Source organism: Aspergillus eucalypticola (genome assembly GCF_003184535.1).
Source record: "Aspergillus eucalypticola CBS 122712 chromosome Unknown BO83scaffold_2, whole genome shotgun sequence".
NCBI classification, from domain to species: Eukaryota; Fungi; Ascomycota; class Eurotiomycetes; order Eurotiales; family Aspergillaceae; genus Aspergillus; species Aspergillus eucalypticola.
The window spans coordinates 1,154,246-1,180,010 of NW_020290276.1; the positions used below are offsets into that span (position 1 = coordinate 1,154,246).

The 25,765-nt window shown below is 50.6% G+C and overlaps 8 protein-coding genes across 8 annotated transcripts; 4 read left to right on the top strand and 4 right to left on the bottom strand.

Annotated features, from left to right (window-relative positions):
* Positions 1-137: 137 nt before the first annotated feature.
* Positions 138-4,456, top strand: BO83DRAFT_395287 (MFS general substrate transporter; the record flags this gene model as incomplete). Its single annotated transcript, XM_025533069.1, has 15 exons — positions 138-326; positions 379-454; positions 501-556; positions 609-762; positions 851-1,048; positions 1,096-1,336; positions 1,392-1,626; positions 1,680-1,710; positions 1,745-1,840; positions 1,916-2,067; positions 2,690-2,849; positions 2,919-3,481; positions 3,534-3,749; positions 3,799-3,864; positions 3,944-4,456. The coding sequence occupies 15 exons, from the start codon at positions 138-140 to the stop codon at positions 4,454-4,456; spliced, it is 2,946 nt and encodes a 981-aa protein (XP_025392857.1).
* A 136-nt stretch (positions 4,457-4,592) lies between these two features.
* On the bottom strand, positions 4,593-7,082 carry BO83DRAFT_405166 (alpha-L-fucosidase; the record flags this gene model as incomplete). Its single annotated transcript, XM_025533778.1, has 3 exons — positions 7,006-7,082; positions 5,935-6,962; positions 4,593-5,868 (listed from the first exon to the last, which is right to left on the bottom strand). Exons 1-3 carry the CDS (start codon positions 7,072-7,074, stop codon positions 4,593-4,595), a joined length of 2,373 nt encoding a protein of 790 aa, XP_025392858.1. The 5' UTR covers positions 7,075-7,082.
* Positions 7,083-7,470: 388 nt separating this feature from the next.
* BO83DRAFT_413777 (uncharacterized protein) lies at positions 7,471-9,292 on the top strand (the record flags this gene model as incomplete). Its single annotated transcript, XM_025534515.1, has 3 exons — positions 7,471-7,583; positions 7,629-8,158; positions 8,214-9,292. The coding sequence occupies 3 exons, from the start codon at positions 7,471-7,473 to the stop codon at positions 9,290-9,292; spliced, it is 1,722 nt and encodes a 573-aa protein (XP_025392859.1).
* Positions 9,293-9,389: 97 nt separating this feature from the next.
* On the bottom strand, positions 9,390-10,970 carry BO83DRAFT_303132 (pepsin-like aspartic protease; the record flags this gene model as incomplete). Its single annotated transcript, XM_025527180.1, has 3 exons — positions 9,390-10,381; positions 10,434-10,752; positions 10,803-10,970. 3 exons carry the CDS (start codon positions 10,968-10,970, stop codon positions 9,390-9,392), a joined length of 1,479 nt encoding a protein of 492 aa, XP_025392860.1.
* A 715-nt stretch (positions 10,971-11,685) lies between these two features.
* Positions 11,686-13,526, bottom strand: BO83DRAFT_85153 (Zn(II)2Cys6 transcription factor). The gene is made up of 3 exons (XM_025537656.1): positions 13,344-13,526; positions 12,402-13,256; positions 11,686-12,355 (listed from the first exon to the last, which is right to left on the bottom strand). The coding sequence occupies exons 2-3, from the start codon at positions 13,172-13,174 to the stop codon at positions 11,962-11,964; spliced, it is 1,167 nt and encodes a 388-aa protein (XP_025392861.1). The 5' UTR covers positions 13,175-13,256; positions 13,344-13,526; the 3' UTR covers positions 11,686-11,961.
* Positions 13,527-13,772: 246 nt separating this feature from the next.
* BO83DRAFT_329798 (MFS transporter) lies at positions 13,773-15,692 on the top strand. The gene is made up of 5 exons (XM_025528208.1): positions 13,773-14,126; positions 14,176-14,505; positions 14,555-14,762; positions 14,814-15,175; positions 15,229-15,692. The coding sequence occupies exons 1-5, from the start codon at positions 13,793-13,795 to the stop codon at positions 15,519-15,521; spliced, it is 1,527 nt and encodes a 508-aa protein (XP_025392862.1). The 5' UTR covers positions 13,773-13,792; the 3' UTR covers positions 15,522-15,692.
* A 1,473-nt stretch (positions 15,693-17,165) lies between these two features.
* BO83DRAFT_449817 (ferric reductase family protein) lies at positions 17,166-19,654 on the bottom strand (the record flags this gene model as incomplete). The annotated part of the gene is made up of 7 exons (XM_025536763.1): positions 17,166-18,017; positions 18,042-18,135; positions 18,181-18,302; positions 18,348-18,400; positions 18,445-18,683; positions 18,722-19,107; positions 19,160-19,654. 7 exons carry the CDS (start codon positions 19,652-19,654, stop codon positions 17,166-17,168), a joined length of 2,241 nt encoding a protein of 746 aa, XP_025392863.1.
* A 4,688-nt stretch (positions 19,655-24,342) lies between these two features.
* BO83DRAFT_395294 (F-box domain protein) lies at positions 24,343-25,750 on the top strand (the record flags this gene model as incomplete). Its single annotated transcript, XM_025533070.1, has 6 exons — positions 24,343-24,626; positions 24,681-24,717; positions 24,771-24,798; positions 24,851-24,887; positions 24,944-25,181; positions 25,235-25,750. The coding sequence occupies 6 exons, from the start codon at positions 24,343-24,345 to the stop codon at positions 25,748-25,750; spliced, it is 1,140 nt and encodes a 379-aa protein (XP_025392864.1).
* Positions 25,751-25,765: the final 15 nt, after the last annotated feature.

Genomic DNA, 25,765 nt, shown 5'->3' on the forward strand with positions numbered 1-25,765 from the left:
TAGTTGTAGTACTAGTATGCCGCTACAGCTACTAGTATATATTAACACACCCCCCTGTCAAGTTCTGCACATCTTACGGCAGGATATTGCGCTGCCCATCACACTAACCCTCAATTTGCTCGTGCGATACTATCATCATGATACAACCGGAGGATGCAGCGGCGAGGAGGCCGTCGACTCCAGATGAACATGCGAAGATGGGTACTATCAGCAAGGAATTGGATGGAGCTGCCAACTACCTCGCTCAAACCTCAAGCTATCCTCCCATGACACTAGAGGTTGAGAAAAAGCTGCTGCGCAAGATGGACTGGATTCTGGTTCCTATGGTAGGTTGTGTACATGAGGATCAGCTGGCCACCGTGCTAACCTCCCACCAAGCTACTCCTGACGGCCACCCTGGGTGCAGTTGACAAGGTGGCTCTCAGTACGGCTGCAATCTACGGATTGGAAGAAGGTAATGATGGCCACCTAATTTGAAAACTGGTCTGACGATATTCCAGATCTTCACCTAGTTGGTCAAGACTATTCCTGGGCTGGGTCTATCTTATCTATTGGGGTATGACTCCTGATTTCCCCTCATTTGCCAGAAATTAACCGTGAATACCTAGTCCATCGTCGGCATGTGGCCCTCTTCCTTTTTGGTGCAGCGACTGCCCTCGGCTAAATATCTTTCCTCGTGCTCTCTTGGTTGGTCGTGCATGGCGCTTCTGATCCCTGCATGCAAGAATTGGAGCGGGTTGATGGCAATACGGTTTTTTATGGGTATACCTCTGTCTCAGTACTAGTTGCAGACTGGCGATCATTTGGCTTTGTCGCCGCCAGAACTTTGATTCTGATGATTTGTGAACAGGTTGCCTAGAAGCTATCATCGTCCCATCAATCAGCTTAATAGTTGCGGGCTTTTACAAGAAATCAGAGCAGCCCCCACGGAATGCGATCGTGTTCGCTGCTTTCAGTTCTGTGATAAATGGTTTCCTGTCTTGGGTAGTAGGACACGTTCCCGACTCTGCACCTCTGGCCATCTGGCAGTATCTCTACCTGATAGTTGGTAAGTCGCTCATGTTACTGGGTGTAGGCATTTGCTAAGGTCGCCAGGATCCATATCCGCATTGTGGTCTATCATTGCAATTATCTTCCTGCCGGACTCGCCGATGAATGCTTTCTTCCTGACAGAACAGGAGAAGTATTATGCCGTTCAACGTCTCGCTGAAAACCGGACGGGAATCATTAACAAGGAATGGAAATGGAACCAGGCCCTCGAAGCAGCCATCGATCCCAAGACTTGGATTCTCTTTTTCTTTAACATTGCCATAAACATTCCAAACGGAGGTAAGTTGTGTCCTCCACCAGCCTCTGATAATCACTGACGGTTTAGGTCTCACCACGTTCAGCGGTATTATCATCGACAATCTGGGATTTTCCGCAGTCAACACCTCCCTCCTCAACATGCCTACTGGAGTCATGTCAACTCTAGCTGCGTTCGGGTTCTCTTGGCTGGCCGCACGCTGGACGGGTCGTCGATGCCTTGTCACCATGATCGCATGCTGTTTGCCCATCATTGGCTCGGCATTGGTGTATTCCCTTCCTCGAACCAACATCGGCGGCCAGATGGTCGGAATCTATCTAGTAAGGCCGACAGAAGCTTGACTTATCACCGTATGCTTACGACCTTTCTATAGTTGTACACATATTTTGGCCCCTATGTCGTGGGTAGGTAATCCCAAGCCTTTTGGTACTGGCATAGCTAATAATACAGGTATTTCGATGGCGCAAGCCAATACTGCAGGACACACAAAAAAGACGGTACAATATTCAATATTATATATTGGATATGCCGTAGGTGAGTCACATTTCTAGAGTTCCAAAATAACCTGTCGCCCTTGCTATGCTTCGGTCCCACTAATTTAATTCTAAGGAAACCTTATCGGCCCTCAGACCTTCCGTGCTAACCAGGCGCCTGCCTATACGGGTGGTTTCATTGCGATGTTGGTCTGTTACTGTATCTGCGTTGTATTGATGGCAGTGTATTGGATTCTGGTCGTGAAACTTAACGGTCGACTTCTTGGCGTCGATCCCGAGACTGGAGCGGCGGACGATGACAATCTGGCCGAGGCCTTCGCCGATCACACTGACTTTGAGCAAAAGAACTTTAGATATACCACATGAAGATCTGTCTTTCATTGCGTGTCAGCACGTTCGGGAGATTCTCATCTTTTATGATCTAAATGGCATATAATATTTCATTTTTGGGGTGTTAATTTGGGACTACTGTTTTGTTGATACCGAATGCACATACCATTGGACATTTCCCACAAGAATTTGTTGGCTGTCCTCCATTTAACCTAGATCCCGGTCACGCTATCACCCGCCTATAGATAGCTGGTGGCAGGGATTTTCGGTGGGCGCGTCAACCCTGTAGGGAATCGGACTAAATTGGTGTGATAATATAAGCGCCGGTCATTTCCCCGCTTCTCCAGCACCAAATCCCCTTTTCGCCGATTTCCCTCCTGAGACACTGGAGGCAAATCCGCCAAGGCCACACGACTCATGGCTTAACTCCCATCTCACTCTCAATCCCCACACCCATTATCATCCAGGATGCCTACTAAGCGTGCTCAGGGTGAAATTCGCCGTAGGTCTGGGTGTTTACAATGTAAAGGTACGGCTGGAATCAACACACACCGAATAGGGCTGCACTGACATATTTGATGAAGCCAAGCATGTTCGCTGTACCGAAGAGCTGCCGATATGTCGACGATGTGAACGACTGGGCCTGCACTGTGAACGTGGATTACAGCTCCTATTTAAGGAAGATGCGGTTCAGCGAGGAATTAGTTTTGGTCGGAAAGGTGCGTTTAGCTTGTCCGAGGCGCTAGCGGCCTCTTCCTCATAACTAAGAAGCTACATTCCCGGTATAGGCACCCGGTCGAAACAACCGGACAGTGCAAGAGATCGTACGGTACTCAAGTACAACGACGTGTTTTATGGCGTTCCCTTGAACGCGTACACGGGACGGTGGATATTTCTCAACTCCACCAGCAGCGACTTCATGGAGAGCAGTAGCGATAGTGATAAGATGGACACAGATGGCATAGAACCAGACCTGTTATCTGTGTTTGTACAATTTCCAGATACTACACCACTGGATAAAGGCCTGGGCCATCCACTCGCTACATATTCGCATCTCGAAAGCTATCTTATCGACTATTTCATCCACGGTATTGGGCCAAATTGCTCGCTCAGCCCGATCGAGAATCCCTATATCACACTTATCACACCCCTGGCGCTCTCCCATAAGACTCTGCGCGATGCTCTGATATCTGCGGCGGGAAACCAGCTTCGCCTGCTTGGGGACACTCGCTTCTCAAAAGAAACGCTGATCTACAAAGAAAGAGCGTTAAAGGGGCTACGGCAAGAAATCGAGCTTGGAAGTATAAGTGATGGTGCAATAGCCACGGTTTTGATGTTATGCTTTCACGATGTGCGTTGCATGTTGAGTCTTCGTTAGCGTCGTGATCCTGACACTACTGCAGATCTCGGACGAATGCGCCCCATCCTGGGTAACACATCTCCAGGGAGGCCTTGATCTCCTTTATCGGTTTCCTTGTACACCCACCGCGAACTATTCATTGCGTCGATTTTTCAACATGTATTTCGTCGCTCATGCGATCATGAGTCGTACAGCAACGCCGCAAGTCTGTCACGGAAATGGTATGTTTAGTTGGGCGGATAACGACAACCTTGACGAGGTGAGTGGCGCTTTGTCCTCTTGCCTTTATCTACTGACCAGATCGGTAGATTGACACGATTATGGGCTGTTCACGGAGACTAATGCTATTAATCAATGAGATATCTGAACTGCCTGTTGACACTTGCACGGTAAGGCATCTACGATTTATCTCTACATAATCATATCTAACCTGTCATTGTGTAAATGAAACAGACACCCTCATCGACTACCTCATCAGACGATGAATCCGTGGACATCCACCTTTCAGAAGCAGCCCGCATCGCCACCGCCCTGACCAATATCCAGCAGTTCCTCCCACAGCACTCGAGCGATCGAAATGATCTCGCTCGAATAGCCGAGACCAAGCGGTTAGCCGCTATAATCTACCTGTTCAACCGAATAGATGGCACTACGTATTACACAGACGTCATGACCGAAACGAAAGCAGACAAGAACACGTTCATAAACGCCTTGATAAACGTCATGACCCACCTCCCTGACAGGGCAACGCTTCTATGGCCATTATACATCCTGGGACACGCATCGCTGGAAGATGAAGACCATCGCCGTTTTGTCCTGGATCGTTTAGAGCGGATGCAACGCACTCGGAATTTGGGCAGTGTCCGACGGGCTAGAATGGCTGTCAAGCATGCTTTCAGGGTTGTGGATGTTCGTTCAACTGCGAGGATGAGGGCTAGCAAGTTCGGATACATCAGTTTAGCTTGAGCGTTTATAGCGTCGAGATTGATACACCGTGGGTTTAGGGGCATTCAAGGTATCTAGTCTTTATCCATGCTTCCATTCCAGTTTCATACCGTAGCCTTACTCCATCACCACACTTCCCTCACCTACAGAATCCTGCCTAAGCAACATACACAACCTTCAACACCCAGCAAAACTCCTCCCCATCCCACGCCCCCCAAGGCACCGTAAACATAAACCCCTCCGCCGCACTCCCCTCCCACTCAACCTCCCTCTCCCCATCCCCATCACCACGCACCACCACAACCCTATCCCCCTCCAACAACGGCACCGGCGCATCCACAAACACCTTGTTCCCCGGCTCTGCAAGAAACAACAAATAAAACGCCTCATTCGTCTGCGTAAACCTCACCTCCACCTCCGCCCCATCACCACTCCCAGCTCTCACACCCACTCCCTCACTCTTCACCCACCAAACCCTCGTCCCAAACACCGCCTCCCCATGCCCCCTTATCCACTCCCCAGCCCTCCTCAACTCCCTCTCCTCCCTCTCAACAATACTCCCATCCGCGCGCGGCCCAACGTCCAACAGAAAATTCCCATTCTTACTCACCATATCCACCAAATCCCTCACCACCGTACTCGCCTTCATATACCCCTGCCACCCGGTCGCCCGATTAAACCCATAACTATACGGATCCATCCCCATATTACTCTCCCACTTGCGCAACTGCGCCGAACTAAACGTCGCATACTCGGGCGTATCAAAGTCCGAGACCTCCGCAACCCCGCACCGCGAATTAATCGTCACTTGGCGGTTATCTGCACGCGCGGAATTGAACCATTCGCTGGCGAATGACGCGGTCCCGTTCGCGGCTCCGCAGTCACACCACATTATGTCGGTGCTGTAGTTGTGTGCGAGGATGGTCATTTGGGGGACCATTACGTCGGTGATGAAGTCGCTGACGGGAATACGGCCCGTGTAGGGCTCGTTGAGCCCCGTGTAGGGGTTGCGCGCGATGATGCCCGGCCAGCTCGTTGAGGTGTTGCCGGGTAGTTCGGCGAACCCGTAGGGCCCGAAGTCCGGGTTGAACCATTCCGGGAGAGAGAAGTAGGTGCCGCGTTTCAGGGAGGGGTGGTGGAGGGAGGATGCGGTGAAGAGTTCCGAGACGAGATCTCGGCGGGGGCCGTAGTGGAGGGAGGAGCGGTTCGTGGTGTTTTGGGTGTCGAAGAGGGCGAAGCCGTCGTGGTGTTTGGTTGTTAACACGAAGTACTTGGCGCCGGAGGCCGCGATTAGGTCGACCCAGGCTTTGGGGGAGAAATTGGAGGCCGTGAAGAAGGGGAACGAGTCGTCGTAGTTCCAGTCAGGGCCGAAGGTGCGGAGCCGGTAGTCGTAGGTGTCGGATTTGTCGGCGGCGCGGTGCGTGGTGTACCACCTGAGAGTTGGCTAAGTTAGATGTCGTTCTGGGGAGGAGGTTGAGGCAGGGTGGGGAGGATGTTACCAGAACCACTCGGCGTAGCTTTCATAGGGTGTCGAATTGCCCCAGCCGGGGACGGAGTAGGGGCCCCAGTGGATCATGATGCCGAATTTGGCGTTGTCGAACCATTCCGGGCTTTCGTGTTGTGAGAGGCTGGATAGCTCGGTGGTCCATTCTGTTAGGCCGAGGGAGAGGGTGTGGGGGTAGGTTTGATGCTGGATGGAGTGGGTGTAGTTCAGGACGACAGTTGCTGTTCCGTTGGCTGTGCCGCTGATGCCGATGTTGACGCGTTTCTGGTCGCCGGGGCAGAGTCGCTTGATATTCCCGGGCTCCAGTGTTTGGACTCCAGGCATAGATAATGATACGTTTACTCCTGGCCCTGCGATGCAGGTGGTGCCTGGGTTGTTGATGGTCACTTCGACAATCTGGTTGCCACTTTCTGTCCACTTTTGGGTCGGGCGCACGAATTGCACTTGAGCTGATGGGGCTGTGGATTGCCATAGGGATATGGAGAATATGTGCAGTCTGCCTGTGGTTGTGTTGGTTGTGACTGGAAGGGTGATTGAATGTAGAGTCTTGTTGGGATCCAGTGCTGCAGTATATTCGAAGATGTGGGAGGTGTTGAAATTGGTGTCGTTGTGGGTATACCGATAGGGGAAGATGATCTCGCCACGGTTTATTGTTAGGAATGCCCACCAGGGTAAACTCCGCAATTCTGATACAAGCGTCGAGTTGTCTGAATAGGTGTACGTCACATTCCCGGAGACGGTGGACAACTGGACGTCGGACGTCACCAGCATGGATGCTGAGAAATACTGTTCGCGAGGTACAATGATTGTCTGGCCTTCACAGACGACATTGTCAGGGAGGATGGGCCCGCGATAGCCCGGAAAATCGTAGGCCACGCCAGTGTGCGTGGATGTATAGGTTCCATTGATGCCAATAATGCTAGGGTTTGGATAGGACTGATTCAATGCATCAAAGGACGTCTGACCGGGATATACGCCGAATGCCTTGTTGTTGAAGTATGAATCGAGGGAGACGAATTTTGACTGTACCGTCAGTTTAAGTTCGATTGAAAAGAGAAACACTAACCTGCGGTGCTGCAGCAGCAGCAGTGACAGCTAACTGCCATGCGAGAGCTATCCGGTTGACGACCTTCATGATGCAAACATTCCCCAGTACGGGCGTAAAGTCTACACTCTGCCGATGAAGCGGGGAAGCGGTGCAGAAGTAGTCATGCGAACTTCATATCTCCCCACCCGGAAAATGGCACAGTGGCATTCTGCCTGCACGTTGAAGCAAATCCAGCAAGTGGCCGACTGTCATTGGAACACGCCGATCATGTAGATTAAACGGCCGGCGTGCGGGGAGATATCAATTGCGGCAAAGATACGCGGTGATAAGTGCTAATCTTCTCATATCCTGGTCGGCCCAGCCGGGCACTAAACCGTCGCAGCGCCACTGTTACATCGGCTGATGTCCGAGTGGAGGTCTGCAGTATGCCGACTGATAAGAAGCAACGAGTCCCAGGATGTTCCTGCATGATGCACCGACGCAATGTGGACAACCTTGTTTACCGTGGCAGCTGGGCTGGCCAGTCTGCCGTTGACTCATGCCTTCAACAACCCCCCAGGCGTGGACATCTGGTGCGGTAAGGCCTATCGAGCGAGGTATGTCATAGCAAGCAATAGATATGTCACGACTAACTCTGTTAGCAATGCTTCATTCAACCCTGGTGGCTGGTTCGAGCAGCCCTCGTACTCCTCCACTCCCCTGCTCGACCTCAAGGTCCGGCCGCGAATGAGCATCTATCTCGAGACAGATGCAAAGGGTAGCCTTCTCGTTGACACCACCGTCTCTCACATCGTCGGTGATCCTCTACCGGTTCAGGCCCGGACAAACTACACAGACCAGAACCTCCATCTAGACATCCACATCCTCAGCGACGAGACCCAAGTTGCATCTGTCTCCAACCATACCCTGCCACTCGACACCACCAAAGCCGAAATCCCTCTCTCCTTCGACTTCCTCACCCCAAAACTAACCCCCTACACCATCACCACCACCGCCACCCTCATCAACAGCATCACCAACACCTCCTTCACCACCTCCTCCGAACTCTTCTACCTCCCCCAACGCACCGACGGCGGCAGCGCCACCCGCATCGACCACCGCACGGGCATGCTCTCCTACATCCAGGACCAATCCGTAACCTGGACCCCAATCTTCCCCTACACCTACTACGGTACCTCCCCCCATCCCCTACACACCTCCTTACAGCCAATCTAACCTCAAACTAGCCCAATGGTCCCTCTACTGGGACACCAACACCAGCACACTAGAATCCTTCACCTCCCAGGGCTACAACGTAATCCACATCGTCCCCACAGGCACCCTCAGCGACACGCCCTTCCCCTGGTCGAGCTTCGACCCCTATCTCACCTCCTCCGACAAACAAAACCTCCACCTCCAATACGACGTCCTTTTCGACCCTACCGACCTGACCAAACTCACCGACCAAGTCACACACATCCACACCCACCCATCCCTCCTCCTATACTACACGGCCGACGAACCAGACGGCAAAGGCAACCCCCTGAACTCGACTCTTCTGGCGTACGACCTCATCCGCTCCATGGACCCGTACCATCCTGTTTCTCTAGCTCTGAACTGTCAGGACTTCTATTATGAGGAGTATGCCTCCGGGGCAGATATTATCCTGTCGGATGTATATCCCGTCGCGACCAACACTTCCTGGTCGACTGTGTATGACACGCCGTGTAATGCTACGTATGGGTGTTGTGGGTGTGATGATTGCAGGGGTGAGTTCGAGGATATTAGTGATAGGTTGGATCAGTTCTATGAGTTTGATGCGGTTGTTGGTTGGGAGAAAGTGCACTGGGGCGCGCCGCAGGCGTTTGGGGAGGAGACGTTTTGGACGAGGTATCCTACGGCCGAGGAGGAGGTGGTTATGGTTATGTTGAGTGTCAATCATGGCGCGATGGGCATTGTTATGTGGGATTATCCGAGTAGTGATGGGATTGAGAGGGTTACGCGGGAATTGGCGCCTGTCGTCACTGGGGAGGTGTTTGTGGGGTTTTTGGAGGAGGGAGATAGAACGGTGGGGTTGGTGAAGGGTGCAGGGAGGGTGGATGTTGCGTGGTGGGTGGTGGAAGAGGAGGGGAGGGCGTTGGTGAGTGTGGTTAATCTAAATTATCGGGGGACTGGGGAGGTCAGAGTGGGTTTGGAGGGTGTGAGGGTGGCTGGGGTAGAGAAGGTGCTTTGGGGTGGGGAGGGATGGGATGTCAAGGATGGGGAGTTGGTTAGCGAGGGATTGGGAGGGTTGGAGGTGGGTATTTTGGTGGTAGATTTGGTGTAGTTACTATTATAGATCGGAGTTATAAATATGATTATCATATATCACATTACTACATTACTTTCTCGTCGTGATACTTATATGAGCAGGTAACATGGGGCTACAATGCAAGAAGCAATCCCACGCCCGCAAGTCCTGAAAGCAGCTTTATCGGGTTGCTTGTAGCCTGCGCTGCAGCACCCTCCGACGAAGTGCTCGTAGCTTCGGCCGATGAGCCGCCGCTCGAAGCAGTACCCGTCGCCCCGGTTGCTGTGGCCGTAGCAGTGATTGTGACACCCGACAGTGTGGGCACTGCCGTGCCAGTCGAGACCAATCCATTTCCAGTAGCGGAAGAGACAGCAGAGGGAACCGGCGTCGCTCCCGGCACAGCCGACGTTCCCGTTCCGATCTCAAGGATATCATCGTCACCCGGGTTGAAGTTGGTGTTGGCAAGGGAGATCTCATTGTTCTCGAGATCGTATACAACGTATGCGCTGCGCAGGAATGTATCGCCGAGCAGGTTCACACCCGGCTGGCTCGGCACGAGGCCCAACACGCAGGTGTTGTCGGGCCACCCCGGCTCCGTTGCGGGGATAATCAGCTCGCTCATACTGACGGTGACCGTTGCACCGGAGAAACTATAAGTCACGTTGTAATCGGAATCTCTGGTGTCGCAATCGATGTAGGCCATGTCGTATGTCTTGTCGTAGGTTGCGTTGAGCGCATCATAGACCTTGTTGAGAAGATCGCTGGGCAGCGCCGTCATGGTGGTGCCAGTATCGAGTGACACGGAGAGGGGAAGACTGTCGGTAAAGCTACTGGAGTTGGAGTCGGTCGCAACGCTGAGCTCTGTAAGGGCGATGGCGAGGGAGTAGTATTTGCCATAGACTGGAATAATCGGAAGGGTCTGGAGATCGCCCTTATATTTTGCTGTGTTGACGCCTCCGAAAAGGAGCGAACCGGTCGACGCCTCCAAACTATCTAGCCAGATACTGTACGCAGCAGATTTGATAGCACCGCTGTCGACGAGGGCCTGAGGGAGGTTGGCATAGACCTTGTCGTCGTGCTCGGCCTGGTAGGTCGAAATTTTGTAACCGACACCGGCGATCCCGCCTATAGTACACCGAGTCAGCGACGATCATCATGGAGAAGACGGCTCACCCACGTTTACTAGTCGTAGATTCGGCGATCCCAAACTGCATGTCATCGATTGTCGTGTTGCCGATCGTTAGCTTATCAGTCACATAAGGTCCGTAGAGATTGGTGCCGTCCGCATATGTATCGTTGAGGTGTGTGCCGACGGTTTTCACGGTGGACGATTCGCTGGCATTGTACAAGCCATAAGGGGTGCATAGATTGTCGATGGAGCAGTAGGTCGAGTTGCCGGTGTTCACCCAGAGGTCGCTACTGCCAGTGTCCAGAGCCAATGACACCTTTTGCGCGGGTGTTCCTAACGTCAGGTTCACTACATAATAAGTCGCATCCTAGCAATTGTCAGCATGATATATCCTTCACGGCCTTATAGCTAACATACCCAGTTCTGCAACGTCACGGCGACCGTAGAATCTCTTTTCTGCAAGGACTGGCCGCTCCTGCGCTCAAGGGGCATTCGAACGACGGCAGGCTCATCGCGTTTATGGAGAGACAGGCCATGGACAAATGTAATGCCCGCCGCAAGAGGAATTATTACTGCACCTCTCATCTTGACTAACCGGGCGTCTGCTTTCCTGTTCACAGACACGTTATAACGTAACTTGCAAAGAAGCACAAGTTCAAGCCGGATATGCTGCAGCCCATGGAGATTAAATTGGCCCCCAAGAGGCAAGGCCGCAATTCCTGTCTGCCTGTTCTCATGTTAGCTTCAACGGCGAGGCTAAGACAATAGTGTGAGCATGGTGCTCACACTCTGCACTGGTATAGCCAGTCATCATCAATAAAGTGACTCAGCCCCAAATTTGGTCAAAGCAAAGGCTGCGTGGAGCCTTTCGCAACGAACGCTGGATCCAAAGGGTCTGACTTCTACACCGTACAAGCGAGGCCATCGTGACCTTTGGACGGCTAGTTCCGCCTAGCTCCGACCAATTCTCCGAATTCGGTCGAGCAGCCGGATGTTCGGCGGTTGATGGCCGTCGGGCCTCCATTCTGATTTGAGCAATCTAATCCGTCTCCATCGCAATCTAAGACATTACGGCGATGCACCTTCATTGGGCTGTTGCGGACGGGTTTTGCGGCCATTCGCTTGGCGGTGGGCCAACTTCGTAGCCGCTTTCCTATCACGAAAATCGCTCATGCTGACTGCAGGAAGCGGGGATCAGGCTCTCCATCTGTCGGAAAATTCTTGATCCAGCTGCGCTAGACAATTCAGGTCGCCAGAGCGCCTGTGCGGGCAGACTAGCTTCGTGCAATCCCGAATATGTCTCATTGCCATGTGCAGGGTGTACGAGCAACTCAGGGGTAGTAAATCGGCGTGGGAATTTTGGCAGGCAATTTGCGCCTTGTGGTGGCGCGCGACATCCACCACTACATTAGAAACCATCTCTAGGGCCGCTTCCGAGTGTTGCAACCCTTGCAAGTCAACGGTGTCGAAAGGGCAGCTTAGGACTTCCTGGTGTAATAGACAGAGGGCTCTAGCCGATTCAGTTAGCTGCAGCCGAGTGGCGTGGTTCCTTAGACTAGTACTCATGGGCCTTAGGTCACAAGATATGCGAATTACGGTTGACATACCTCACTGCAGATGCTATAGGACTGCAATCATGGCCAATTTCTGCGGTACCCGTGTTCATCCGTTCAGACAGGAAGCTTTGCAGCTGCATGTCGAGTTGTTGAATCTCTACCATTCTACCACTAATAGTTTGGGGGTGCCGTCGCACAGCCAACACGCGGTCGAGAAGGAGCACAGCTCGTGCTTGGTGGCCAAAAACGCAGGGTTTCCTGTCCTGGTTCAAAGGCAGACAGTCATGTGGGCAGCTTCCTACTGAACAAGTATTGGATTGAACAGGCTGTAGGTCACTTGGTAGAGGGAACTCAGAAGACGGACAATCTGTCATAGGTCGTTGTGTCTTGTCTTTGATTTCGCATAAAATAAGCCTAGGCTGGGTGAGCCTGTGTTTCGAAGACCTTGTAGTTGGCCTACCTCTCGATAATGATTACACCCCACCACAAATTCAGACGCTCCAGTCTTTCAGATGATATGTCACTAGCTCCATTTGTCTGCCAGGAGCTGGGATCTGCTAGGCCTGTCACGAAAGCACTTCTGGCTACACTCCCCATCGTAATGTGCGCTGCCTCAGGCCGACCGTTGGCATACTCATACGCAGCGATGAGCAGTCCAGCCTGAATGAGATACGTCGAGGCACACGTTATAGATTGGGCTTCCGCAAATAGCATCTTCATAGTGGCATATAGGCTATGTGGTGTTATGTGTGTATTGAGTTTCGCCGGCTGCAGCGTCACCAGGCACATACCCAGCACAAGGACAGAAAAGTCCACCGGTGGTGAGCGAGACGGACTATTGTACCGAGCCAGGCTTTCTTGAAACAGTTCGTACGATACTACTGGAAGCCAATTATGAAAGTTGCTGAAATACCGGCGACTGATTTCCGGCTCTGAGAGGCCCGCCAATTGAATGATGCGGCATACATGATACCATGTCCTTCTGGGTGCTGTTGACATGTTTTCGGACGGTGGGCCAAACAGGGAAACCATCTGTAACAATAACGCATTTGTTTCTATCTGAGTGATCGCATCTGCGACGGGTTCTTCAGCGACGGGAGATCCTTGGTATCGACATGGCAGGTTCCGTTTGGCGCAGTAACCGCAGGTTGGGAGATTCTTGTCACATCCCTTCTTCCTTGATTTGCAGGTCAAGCACACATGCAACGCCCGCTCTACCACCGGTACCTTCATTCTTCCCTATTTTCTTCACTTTGGGTTTTTCGATCGGCCAGTCGCAACAAGGGAGCGTGTATCTATTGGTGTCCGTCGAGCTCTTATTGAACAGTTAGTCTCGGACATAAGGTGTTGAAGGAAACACAAGAGAGCAAATATTAGCAAGGGGTCAAATCAGTTGACTCACTGGGACTGTCGGCCGCCGCTAGGCCCTTGTGGCCGATCGCGGCGTGGATGATGATGATGGTGTCTTATAGATGGATCGACAACTTGCCATGCCAGGGACACGTCACGTGATGAACCAGCTGCCTGATGGGACCAGCGGCCGCCACTAGTCCCGTTCTGGACAACTGGTTATCCCCAAGGCAGCGCTGTCATTGGCTGATTGGCCAGCTGGAATGCCATTGCGACTTCGGTGGGTACACAACAGCTGCATGGATGAGTATTGCTTCCGTCACCTCTCTCCAGTATGCTGAGATCTTCATTTATAATGAATGCCCTTGCGTTTTGTCGCGAATCTTCGCAATGCAATTACTCTCAGCTGAAGCTCCATGTCTTTGGGCAGTCGTCGTCGTTTGTTCTTCCCGATCTGCCACAACATATACATCGTTCTATACTCCGGTTCAATAGCTTATCATGGCACGCATCAACGATCTAAATCAAATTGAGAAGCAACTACCGCAGGTAGAAAGTAGGCCAGGGCGGCAGAATGATATACACACCCGAGCCAACAACCGAGAAACGCCCCTGTTGAATCCTGACTTCAAAGTCACATTCGGAAAGGATGATCCTGACGACCCACGCAACTTTGGCAACTGGCACAAGGTCTATATCACCTGCCAGCTGAGCATGCTCACCTTTGTTGCGGCATTGGGCTCATCTATCTTGTCCCCGGGACAATCAGATGTAGCGGAGTATACCAACATTAGCTCCGAGGTTGCGGTGCTCGCGACTTCAATGTATATCCTTGGTTTGCCTATACGCCACTCAAATTCAGTTTCATTCGCTCACTCCTGCAGGCTGGGCGGTCGGTCCAACGTTATGGGGCCCAATAAGCGAGGTTTATGGCCGCAAATGGGGGATGCTTCCAGCTCTCTTTTGCTTAGGCTTGTTCAGTATCGGAACGGCAGTAAGCCAGAACGCCGCCAGCATCTTCATTACCAGGTTCATTGGTGGGATCTTTGGCTCTGCACCAATTAGCAATGCCAATGCAGCGTTAAGCGACATTTACGCACCGAAAGAGCGAGGCATAGCCGTGGCATTCATGATGCTGTGTATCACAGGAGGGCCATCTGTTGGACCTCTCATTGGCTCTGCAGTGGTTTCAAATTCGAAGCTTGGGTGGCGTTGTAAGAGTTGGCACAAGTAACCTCAGTTGTACCAAGCTGATGAATTTAGGGACCATGTATATCGAAGCTATCTGTTGTTTTGCCTTATTTGCCCTTGCTACCTTGACCCTGTCAGAAACATATTCTCCTGTCTTGTTGAAAAATAGGGCACAGAATATGCGCAAGACGACAGGAGAAGAGCGATACTGGCATCCTCACGAACATGAGAGCATCAGCCTCAAAAATGCAGTTACGAAACATTTCCTTCGTCCGATACGGTGTGTCTTCGCGCGTGGCTCTTATCGTTAACAATACCTGACTTTCCCCAGCATGTTGACAACCGAAAGCATCCTGGCCTGTGTCGCAGCGTACGTATCTTTCTCGTATGGTTTAATCTATCTATGTCTCCAGGTATACCCGATTGTATTTGAAGAAGTACGTGGATACAGTCCAGTGATTGCTTCCTTGCCATTCCTCGGGATCCTTGTCGGCACAGCTTGTGCTGTCGGAATCACCTTTGCGTATCGAACACGGTATGCCAAAGCGGTTATGGATAACGGTGGAAAGGCTGTTCCTGAAGCACGACTTCCCCCACTGGTGCTCGGGGTAATTTTTCTTCCAACAGGACTATTCTGGCTTGGATGGACCGCAGCACCAAATTTTTCGTGGGTACTGCCCACGGTTGGAGGAGGTATGCCATAAGATTCTCCCACGATGTCAAAAGACAGACTGACATTTATGCAGTGTTCGTCGGCGCCGGAAACAACATCATCTTCCAGCAATGTATTAACTATTTGATCGACACGTACGGGCCGTATGCCGCGAGTGCAGTTTCAGCGAACACCATGCTGAGATCCTTCGTGGCCGCGGGGTTGCCATTGGCGGCGAAGCCAATGTTCCACAATCTGGGCGTGGGGCCTGCTGCTAGTTTAATGGGAGGCATCGCCTGCCTTGCATTTCCCATACCATTCGTTTTCATGAAGTATGGACGCACCCTGCGCGAAAAGTCAAAATTCGCACCAGCCAGTTCGGACTAGTTCTCTTACATTCTGTCACTGGCGAACATAGCAATATCCCCGCCACCCTGCGTCGGTGATGAAGTGACGTCCGACGTCTGACTGAATAGACGCCATCGATGTACCACATATATAAACACAACACTTAGTGTCATGATATTAGATCATGCTTACTCACAGACATAATATAACTCTACAATATCAGTCATGTATAATTTGTCAGTCGAGTGGCAACAAGACATTGCTCAAGTCGATCGCTCTATACGATACACTGTAGTTATGATAAATATTCCGAACCCTTTCGGTCATAACCAACGAAAGCAGCATATCCTTGCGAGACCCCGCATAGCTCAGCTTTAAGCCGGGTCGTGGGTTTGGCCCTAGACAGATCCTTCAGAATGGAGGGAGACAGATAGTACAGAGCTGAAGTTAACACGGCCGTCTAGCACAACTTCCGCCAATATTGTCCACATTTATGGGTGTCACTGATGCCGACCACACAACGAAACGAGGACAGGCAAATAAGTTTTTACTACAGTAAGGACCAAGGATTTGCAAAATGATAGCACTGCCAGAACGGCCCAATTGCCGAGGACATGATCTGCAATATTGGCCGTCCGTGCTCATCGTACCCCGGCTACTGCATCTTGTTTCGGCACAATGCCTGCAAATAGGTGATGCTGCAGTGGTTGGCGGGATGGGAGTTTTGGTGAGCATGAAGAAAATAGGGTGGGTTGCAAAGAGAGAGGGACAAGAGCCGGGCAGAAGGGTGGATAAATGGAGGAAATCTACAGTATATGTAAATACAGCAAGCACTTTTTCTGGAGCTTCTGTTCCTCACAATCAATAAGAAAGGGGTCGTTATAACGCTCAGTGCCGTGAAACTCTTATTCTTATTGACGCAGTGATGTCCCACTTAGTCCATATGGTTAGAAGGCCCAGAAGGAAATAACATGCTGCGGAACCGGCTCCTGAAAGGGAAATTAAAAAAAAATCTTGTCTGCTAAAAAAGTTTCATTGCTGCGCATTGTTAACTTCACATTCAGTATCAATAGTGATATACAAACAAGGACAGACTCCAATCATCACAGAAAAACACGCACTCCTCCTCCTGGAAATACAGATTCCCACACGGTATGCGTGAATATCATAGAGATTTTTGAGGTCATTCATCCTAACCAAGCAAGTCCACGCAGATACAATACCTGGACAATACACCGGGACTGTCAAACAGTACAATGATGAGGGCCAGTTTGGCTATGTAAGCCCAGCTTTCGGAGGAGAGGACATCTATTTCATCTTCGAACCTTCATTTGAATTACGCGATTCTCAGCCACCTAAAGCGAGCCAGCGTGTGTTCTTTGATTTGCTCCAGGGTGCTGGGGGTTCAGCAAGCTGTTAATGTTGAGGTGGTGCCCTGATTTCAGGGAGGGGGTGCCAAATCGCGGAGTTATCTCTAATTGTATGTTGAAGTCTTGGGTTAAGGGATAGTTAATTAGTGCTGTTTGATCATCCTGTATCCTTATTTATGAATATGATTAGGTCTTGTTCTTGCTTTGGTACTAGATTGACGGTGACGTTATGATCGTATTGTTTGATTTGGGAATCGATCCGTAGTTACCCTCCTAGATCTCGGGATTTTTTTCCTGGATGAAGCAGGAATATCTACCAAGTAAATGCCTCCTCGAAGTACCGTATCCCCTGACACGGCCTTCTCATCGCCTCATACACCGCTAACCGACACTCATCGGCCATCATCCCCGGTCCGGAGCACACTACGGCTAGCCTCGTGCTGCAGTCATGAGCCTTTCCAGCCTCCGTCTCAACAGCTCCACGAATATCAGGTCGACCGACATAAAAGTGTATATCTGCCCCTGCTCTCCTGGTACCAGACCCAACATCCACCTCTTTATCGCTCCCAATTGGTGACACCGGAGCACTTCCAGTACAGAAAAAGCTAACTTTAAGACCCTCACATTCCAAGACATGGCTCAGTTCTTCGGTGAATACAGTAGAGAACATACTCTTCTGACGAGCAGTCCAAATGAGATGTACTCTTGTCGTCTTCGTAGTTTGTCTCTTCAACCGGGCGGCATAGTTGAGTATATACGGCAACGTTGCTGCGATGCCCGTCCCACCGGCGATTAACAACACTGTGTCGAAGGTATGCAGCGGTGCCATGTGGCCATATGGACCTTCTAGCAGGAGGAGTGGGTGGATAGTACTATTTGCTTGGATGCAGCGATCACGAAGGGATTTTGTCCAGCCGTTGTAAGGACGAACGTAGAATCTCACCATGCTTTTCTCCTTCGGCAGACGGCATGATGCTTGGGCGTATGCACCCAGTGCGAAAGGGTGGTTTTCTAAACAATGTACGCTCAGAGGCTGGGAGAGGAAGTAGTGTTGGCCTGGCTTGGGTGTGAGATGGGAGGGTGCCTCTATATCTATCGTCATTAGGTCGCTGTCGGGAGCGTATGTAACCGTTGATGATGGCAGGGAGATTCTGCTTTTGTTGAACTGTATGTGGAGGTTACAGTATACCAGGCGAAGTACGCGGAGGATGCGATCGAAGGTCCATATAGCTACGACAGTCCATAGGTATGGGTTCCACTGCGGTCCGTCGGGGCGGGTATGTCTGATGGGTTAGTAGGAAGGTGAGGAATTGGAGGCGTAGACCTACTGAAATAGAGCATAGATTATGACGATGGCTAGTACGATGTGGGAGATGAGGAATACCTCGTACCACTTGCGTCGTAGCCATGTGATGGAGTGGACTAACAAAACTGACATGCCAATAACCGCCTGAAGATGTTAGTAAAGGCCAGCAGAGGATGCAACTAGACTCACAATCACGCCCATGTACCATGGCTTATGGCTCCACGCTTCATGATATGCGTCCTCTGAATTTTTAGTAATGCAATTGAAGTGAGGACGAAAGGCTTACCGTAGTCTGCTAGAATGATGCTGTACCCTATCGAGTGGACAATGGCGAGTAGTGTGCACGCCCATGCAATATGCCGATGGAAAGTGCTGAAGGATTGAATGTCAAAGTTGGTAACCCAGAGGAAGATGTTGTTGCGTCCACTGAAAAGCCATAAGAATGGTAGACAAGCATAGGCAAGAATACCGGTCCGATCGGACGAATAATGCCAGTTGCGCTGGGGCATGGTCGACGTCCTAGTACTGTTAGCTTTGGTCATAGGAAAACTTGGGATTCTTACCTAGTGTCTCCATCGTAGTTGACACAAGCTAAAAGGACACAGAGGAGCCAGAACCCGAAAGCGATTATCAAATCAAGTCGCTTGGGAATGCAATGTCCATAAAGAAGTCGCTGGTGATGAGGCAGTTTTGGAGTGAAGCTTGCCGGAACCACAATATGGGTACGCAGAGCATGGATGGTTGAAGATAAGGGACTAGGGATTTGCTTGTGTTCGATAGGCCCAGGGACTGCATTGGCTTCAGTATCCCTGCGAGGGTCCATAGTCCGCCTAACCGTCCAAAAGCTAAGGATTTTCTGCACCATTCCGAGACCCAGGATAGCTCCCCAGTAGCCCATTAACCCCCAGCCGAACCGGATATCCTGACCCAGAGCCTTTTCATGGATAACCTTTTGCAGAGATTAGGCGTCTTTATATTTGATGAGGACAGGATGTACATACACATGTTTTGTACGCCCGCTTGTAGTATGACTCGCTCAAGAGGACAGGTGATTTGATGGTGCCAGTAGAGGTGGTCGTATTGATATCCGGATCAAGTATTGGCGTTGAGTCGTACGAACCTGATCCATTGGGCTCAATAGACGCAAGATCGACGTCGCACAATTCCTGCCAGAACGAGATGGTAGCCGCTGGACTACTTCCATCACATCTCGCTCTTGCACTCGCATACATGGAAGCAACTTCCACCGTTCTGTTGCAGATGGCCCCAAAGTTTGTTGTTGTCTCTATATAGCTTTCCTCGGCAAAGAATGACGTCACTGATATTGAATGATTGTAAATGCCTCCGGCAGGACCACTAGCAAATGTGTATTTTGATAGAGCGGTGTATATTGGACAAAGACAATCTGCATCGAGGCTACTAATGACATCGAGGGAGCGTTTCTGCTCCGCCAGGGCAGGGACAAAGATAGCTAAGAAGGAAATTTGCAAGAGCATTTCGCTTGTCAATATTGATTGTGAACTGACAACAGCCTGTTGCGCCACCCGGCAAATTATAGGTGCAACTCCCGGATAAAAACATTTTGACTTTCATCAAGGTCCTTCATATGCAGCACTGCCCGCACTCTAGTCAGCTATATTAATATCATGCCGTTTCCTGGAACAGCGTGTGTATGCGTCAACCCAACGTGCGGGAGCGGGGCATAGGCCTGGAGACGGTGACTGTGGAGATCTCGCAGATGACCACGGAAGGAGGCCCGTAACAAGGTGTTCAGGCGGTCTTTGGTCCGCATGAGGGGGAGGGGCACCATGAGGGGATGAATGGGGATAGAAAGATAGTGTGGCTGTTGCAAGGCACACTCACAACGTAGGCAGTGGAAGGCACCACGATATTTACATTGCTTGCTTCTTTTGCTAACCACTAAACTCCCAGCCCTGACAATTGACACTGTAGTCAAAAGATAAAGATGGAATCGGAAAAAGCAAATAAAAGTTTGAAATGTCCACGGATCTGCAAGTGGTAGGCAGCACAAAAACAAGCCTTCCGTCGATTCTTGGCTGTTCTGCACGATGGTCATGGACGGGACAGGATGCATGAAGTAATGAGACTAACTTAGAGTATTTCTAAATGTCCCGTCATTTTGGGTCGGTCGGACACGTGTAGAAAGGCGACACGACCGGGAATTTGTTTCACACGTCTCCATATTAGGGACCTTGGAGGTTTCTTCCACGATGACAGTTCATAAAATTGCTTTAGCGATAGATGCCGTCACTACTAAAGAGATAATATTACTGTAGAGAATCATTCTCGTCTTGCCAGGGATACAAAGTTGTCCGGAAAAGTGACCCCAATGGGGACCAGTCTACATGATGCTTTCATCTCCAGCCCTAAATGCTGAAGCTCCAATCTACCCATCCACCCAGTATAAGTTTTGTTATTTTCGTAGGGAGGCATCACCACTGCATCGAATGCGTCAGACACACTTCCCCGCAATTACTTCTCCTCATCCCACTTGAGATACATACCTCTCCAATTTCCTTTGCCGGAGGCTCTCCCTCTCCAGCAAGGTATCCCAATGATGCCACATCCGACTGAACCGCAACCCCGCATTCCACCTGCAAGCCATCCCGTCCACCCTTTCATGAATGGCTGCGTTATTTCAGTTTGGTCATCGGACTCGGCAATCTGCATGTATGACATCGTTGTAGTAGCATGAAAATTCGTGGGAACTTACATAACCGAGGTGCTGGTATTTCCACCCGGAAATATACAATAGTCTACTCACGAGGCCAGGAAAGGAGAGTAGACTATGTGGGAAATTTGGACAAAGATAGGTGGAATCAACATGGGCAGAAGGACTGAAATACGCGTCTGGCAAAGAGGCAAAGATGAATGGATATGTTTGCAGAGAAGGTATAAAATGCTGCTAGTATTTCAAAATTGGGGGGGCGGTCGGATCTCAAGCTTATCCACAGAAAGATCGTAACTAGATAATGCGGTAATAGTAATTCTTTTCTACTTGAACACGCAGATTAGGTGATATGAGCAATCTTGAAGGTGCCTCATATCTCAGTCACAGGTCATTGGCTATTCCCCTAAAGCCGTGACTACTATCCACCCCCAAGAGGAAGTATCAATTCTGCCAATAAATATATAAAAACCACCATCCTCCACCTATATCTATCCTGCATCTCCCAACTCTCTACCTAATATCCCAAATAGGCAGCTATATAGCAACCTTGGACACAATCGTAATATATATCGAGTTATATCAAGAAAGGAAATATACTTTCCTCACATTATCTCTATCATAATAACTTTGAAGAAAACACTGTAGCACGAATTCCTTGAAAGTCTTAGCATCCCCTGTCATATCATACAACTCGCAACCTGTTACTGCGACCGATAGCCTCCAGCCAAGACGCATGAGTGATGGCGAGCACTCATGGGCCAGGGGATATTACCAGCGAGAATTTGATAACGAGGACGAGGTACCATATCACAAATTCGAGATTGATATCGTACATCATTCCGTATATAGGGGATGATCCACAGCACCAGCCTCATTCAAAGTTTGCCGTTCTCGATTAGAGGCTGATCATAAGCTTTATCACAAGCATTAAAGCAATCTAATTGCAAATGAAGACTATTTTGAACGCCGAGAGGCTGACCTGCCCATCTCTGAGCCTGAGGATCTGAAAAGGGCCGATGACAATCTCTTTTGAACTGGATGGTTGGCAGGATAACCGACCGTCAATGGGCGGATGATGTCGCATCATCAACGTCGGGCATCGGGGTGGTGCCTTGGAACCTCCCCGACGAACAAGAAATGTAGGAGCCAGCTTAGAGCCGGCCGCCAGTCGGCCTCAGTATACCAACCTCAAATCTCAACAAGACATCAGCCTGGAAGATACCCCTACGCGTTGTTGCACAACTGAGGTTCAACCTTCAAAGGGCAGTCTCAAACTCTCCGCACTCACGGACCGAGTCCCCTCGTTCAAGCTTTGCGTTGACAATATAATCAATCAGAACTGGTCTTTCATTTATTCGAGCACCAATCAGATGATACAAATTGCAACAGTCGTAAAAAGGGTTGGATTGAGTGGTTCATGGCACAGATATTATCGAGCACTACCACTTCAGCTATATTAATCGGACGAAAAAGTATATTCATAACACAAAAGGGACTATTATTTCAGGCATAGTTAGTTGCAGAAGTGTTATGCTCAAGAGACATCTGTTCATGTTAAAGTCGAAAGCAAAAGACGTCAGGGCCACCATTCTTATATTGAGCTATGGCTAAATTCATTTTTCTTCCCAGTTCCCGAAGGGATACATCTTTATTATCTCAAAGGTCCAGGGCGAAAAGCATAACCTCACAGTGGAGTACACTTCACGCTAGTACAAATATATAAGGTCCCCCGAGAGTTTTCATAAATATACATTAATCCTGTAAAGCACCATGTGCTCTATGACCGTGCAATCAGGGTCGTCATTTTAGTCAAATCCGAATTTATGCGGGCTGTCGAGCCAGAACTTGTCAGTCCGGATTTTACAGAAATGCATGCTATTTTTGGAGATCGGATCGTCCAGGGCAGGCTTGCCATTCGGGCGAATAAGGGAGTTTCATCTAGTTGTGCGCGGTATAGTAGGTTGAATATCTGCGTAGTATGCTGGAGGGAGCTGGTCTAGCTTCCTTGCTGTAGGGAAAGCGGCATATGGAAGAAGGACCCGGAGTGTCTTCTGTTAATGGTGCTAGTTATTACTGGAGTAGCTAGCTATCTGCCGAACACTAAAGCGGGCGAAATGCCGCGTCTCCGCAAGTGGTTGTCCTTGTAAGTAGAACTCAGGTGGCGCTCACTACCCACCAGGTTTCCTGTATTTCCTGCCTTGCCGCCAGACCCGGGCTATAGAACATCGTACAAAAGGTTAGGCACTTGTAAGTAGCTAGAAGGACCGAGAAGAGCAGAGAAAAGGCTACAATGCGATAGCAAAGTCTTGGTTCTATGGCAAAAACACCACTACATCTGTCCGCGTGACTGTAGCAAAACGTGGCGGGTCCGAAATTAACGTAGATAAATATAGTTAAGCTAGACAAGGTCTTGTGACCTGCCAACTTAACTACGAAGCTGGAGCTTCGAAAAGCTTCGATCCGTGCAGAGCACAACACGATTATTGCGGTCCAGCCAGCAATTGTTGCAGTGCAGTCAGCAGTTGGACGGGAATCCGGCCCAGATCCGACAGCCGAGGAGAAGGCGAAGAAGGGGGAGGCGGGCTTCTGGGCCCGGCTGGACCAATGCGATAGCAGTTGAGTTGATTAGTTAGCCGGTGGCAAGGTTTGGTCACGGGGTTGTGCCACAATCAGAAATCGTTCCTGAACCAACAATTCCATCCATTCCATTCATCGGCCCGAGCAAAGCGTGGCCCAGCGAAAAAGAAAAAAAATTTGCCTCGTGTTCCTGAATTCGCCCGATCAGGTCATCCCGTAGTTGACAATGTCGTTGTTGTCCCTTCCTGCCACATCAGCAGCAGCAGCAGCAGTCATGCCACACAGGGCAAGGGATACATGCGGTAACCCCAATTCCGGAGATCGGCGCTTGGCTTTCCAGCTCGATTGATCTGGAGGGAAGAAACACCGCCTTTTCGAGTTGGGGACAGCCTCAGGCTAGGAATTTTAAGGTTAACTTTTTCTAGTAAAGTCTGTCGTACATCTTCTGGGGGTGAGCGTGGCTTGCTATCATTCAGGCAAGTTGGGATCACCCCCAGTTCCCTACCCACCCTAAGACTTAAAATGTAGTACCAAGACAGCTCTATCAACTGTAACAAAAAAGACCTCAGGAGATCTTCCCTGCCAACTCAGCGAGGCCATGACATGGCGTCTATCAAGCCGGTCGCTGGTAAAATGTCGGTGTCATATTTTTAGGTCGCCTGATCGCCGCGAAGAGGTTTCCCCCAATCCTTGGTGTGTGGGCGAAGAGTTGATGCTCGCCCCTGAATGGATTGCTTCCGGCGTTCCACTCCATCCATCGCGGTGGGCCCGCCCACACCCCCTTCGCTTTCGGTATTTATTCTGGCACGCCTTGGGGGGCGATGCTTTTTTATCCCCATCAGGTCGCCAGAATAGCCCACACTTCCACTCTTTTCACCTCAGTTCCAATTCAGGACACTGATTTCCCTCACCACCATGGCTTTCGATTGCTACTGCGCAATCTGCGGTGTTGGTTTCTGTGGCATGCACATCGAGGCCCCGTCTGAGACAGCCCTCGAGCGCCGCAGGCGGTGGATCGAAAAGCGATGCCGGGCGCTGCAGGCCGGCAAAGACTTCAGGCAGGTGTCCCACGAGGGAGAGGAAAATGAGGAGCCCGTCCGCAGCTACGATCCCCGCATTGTTGGCTGGGACAATATCTCCTGGCTGTATAAGGCACACTGCCTGGGTGTGAATGAAAACGCTAAACCGGGTGCGCCAAAGTAGGTGCTGCTGCTGTTCGCGCGGTCGGAGGGACCCGTTTAACAATCTTTTAGAGCGTTTCTCTCGGATGAAGGATACTATGCCGATATTGTAGGCCCTCATTGAGTGCGAATCCATGCGATCGAAGCTAATTTACGTATTAGGGCGAGTTTGTCGTCAAGGCCAAATCTGGTATGCTGATTGAACGAATGTGCTTGGGTACACGTTATTGACCTTCATGCAGATGGTTCTCGGTCGCGTTCTCAGCGCGTTTATTCATGGTGTGACAAACCCACTTCGTACGCCCGTCTTGATGACCCATTCTGACCGTTCAAAGCTATGGCCATGGCTCGGAGGAAGCGCCCGGTCCCGTCTTACCGTTCCACTGGTGCTGTTTTGAGATCTTAACTCGCGCACTGACGGGTACGACTGACACAAAAAACGTCAATCTGGACGTGTTGTACAATATCATGACGCCGTTGTGCAACATGTCCGGGTCCGCCCTGCAATTGAGCTACGGAGACGACATCCAGCGCTCGCAAGGCCGCTACTGGGAATGTATCCCGGGCGCAGAGGCAAGCATATCGTTACCGAGCTGCGTCTAAAACCATGTTAACAATCGGAGCAGTATTGTGCCGCCCACCCGGTGGAAACACCCGGACTCGATGAACACCTCCAAAGCAATATGGAGACGAACAGCGGCTTGAAAACCCCGTTCGTGGAGCTGGACCTCCGCGACCGGAAGCCTGTCAGCCCATTCGGCAAACTGCCCCTTGAGATCGTCTATCAGATCTGCAAGTTCTTGCCTAGCGATTCGCTAAAGGCACTGACTGAAGCCTCCCTGCACATTCACCTCGTCACCCAGGATAATCTATTCTGGAAGCAATATATGCAGCAGAATATGCCATGGTTCTGGGAGCTTCAGGCAGCAAAGAACCAGAAGGTCCCGGCGGATCTCAATTATAAGAGGATGTACATGTGGCTCGAAAAGATGACTGCCCCGCGGTACGGTATGGACGATGTGAAGTTGATTGGTGTCGCCAACCGGAGACGCATCTGGGGTGTTTGCGAGGATCTTGCGGATCGGTACAACACGAGCCTGAATCAGCCCACAGTTAGCGCAACGCAGTGGGAAAGTGGCTGAGGGACTGTACTCTAG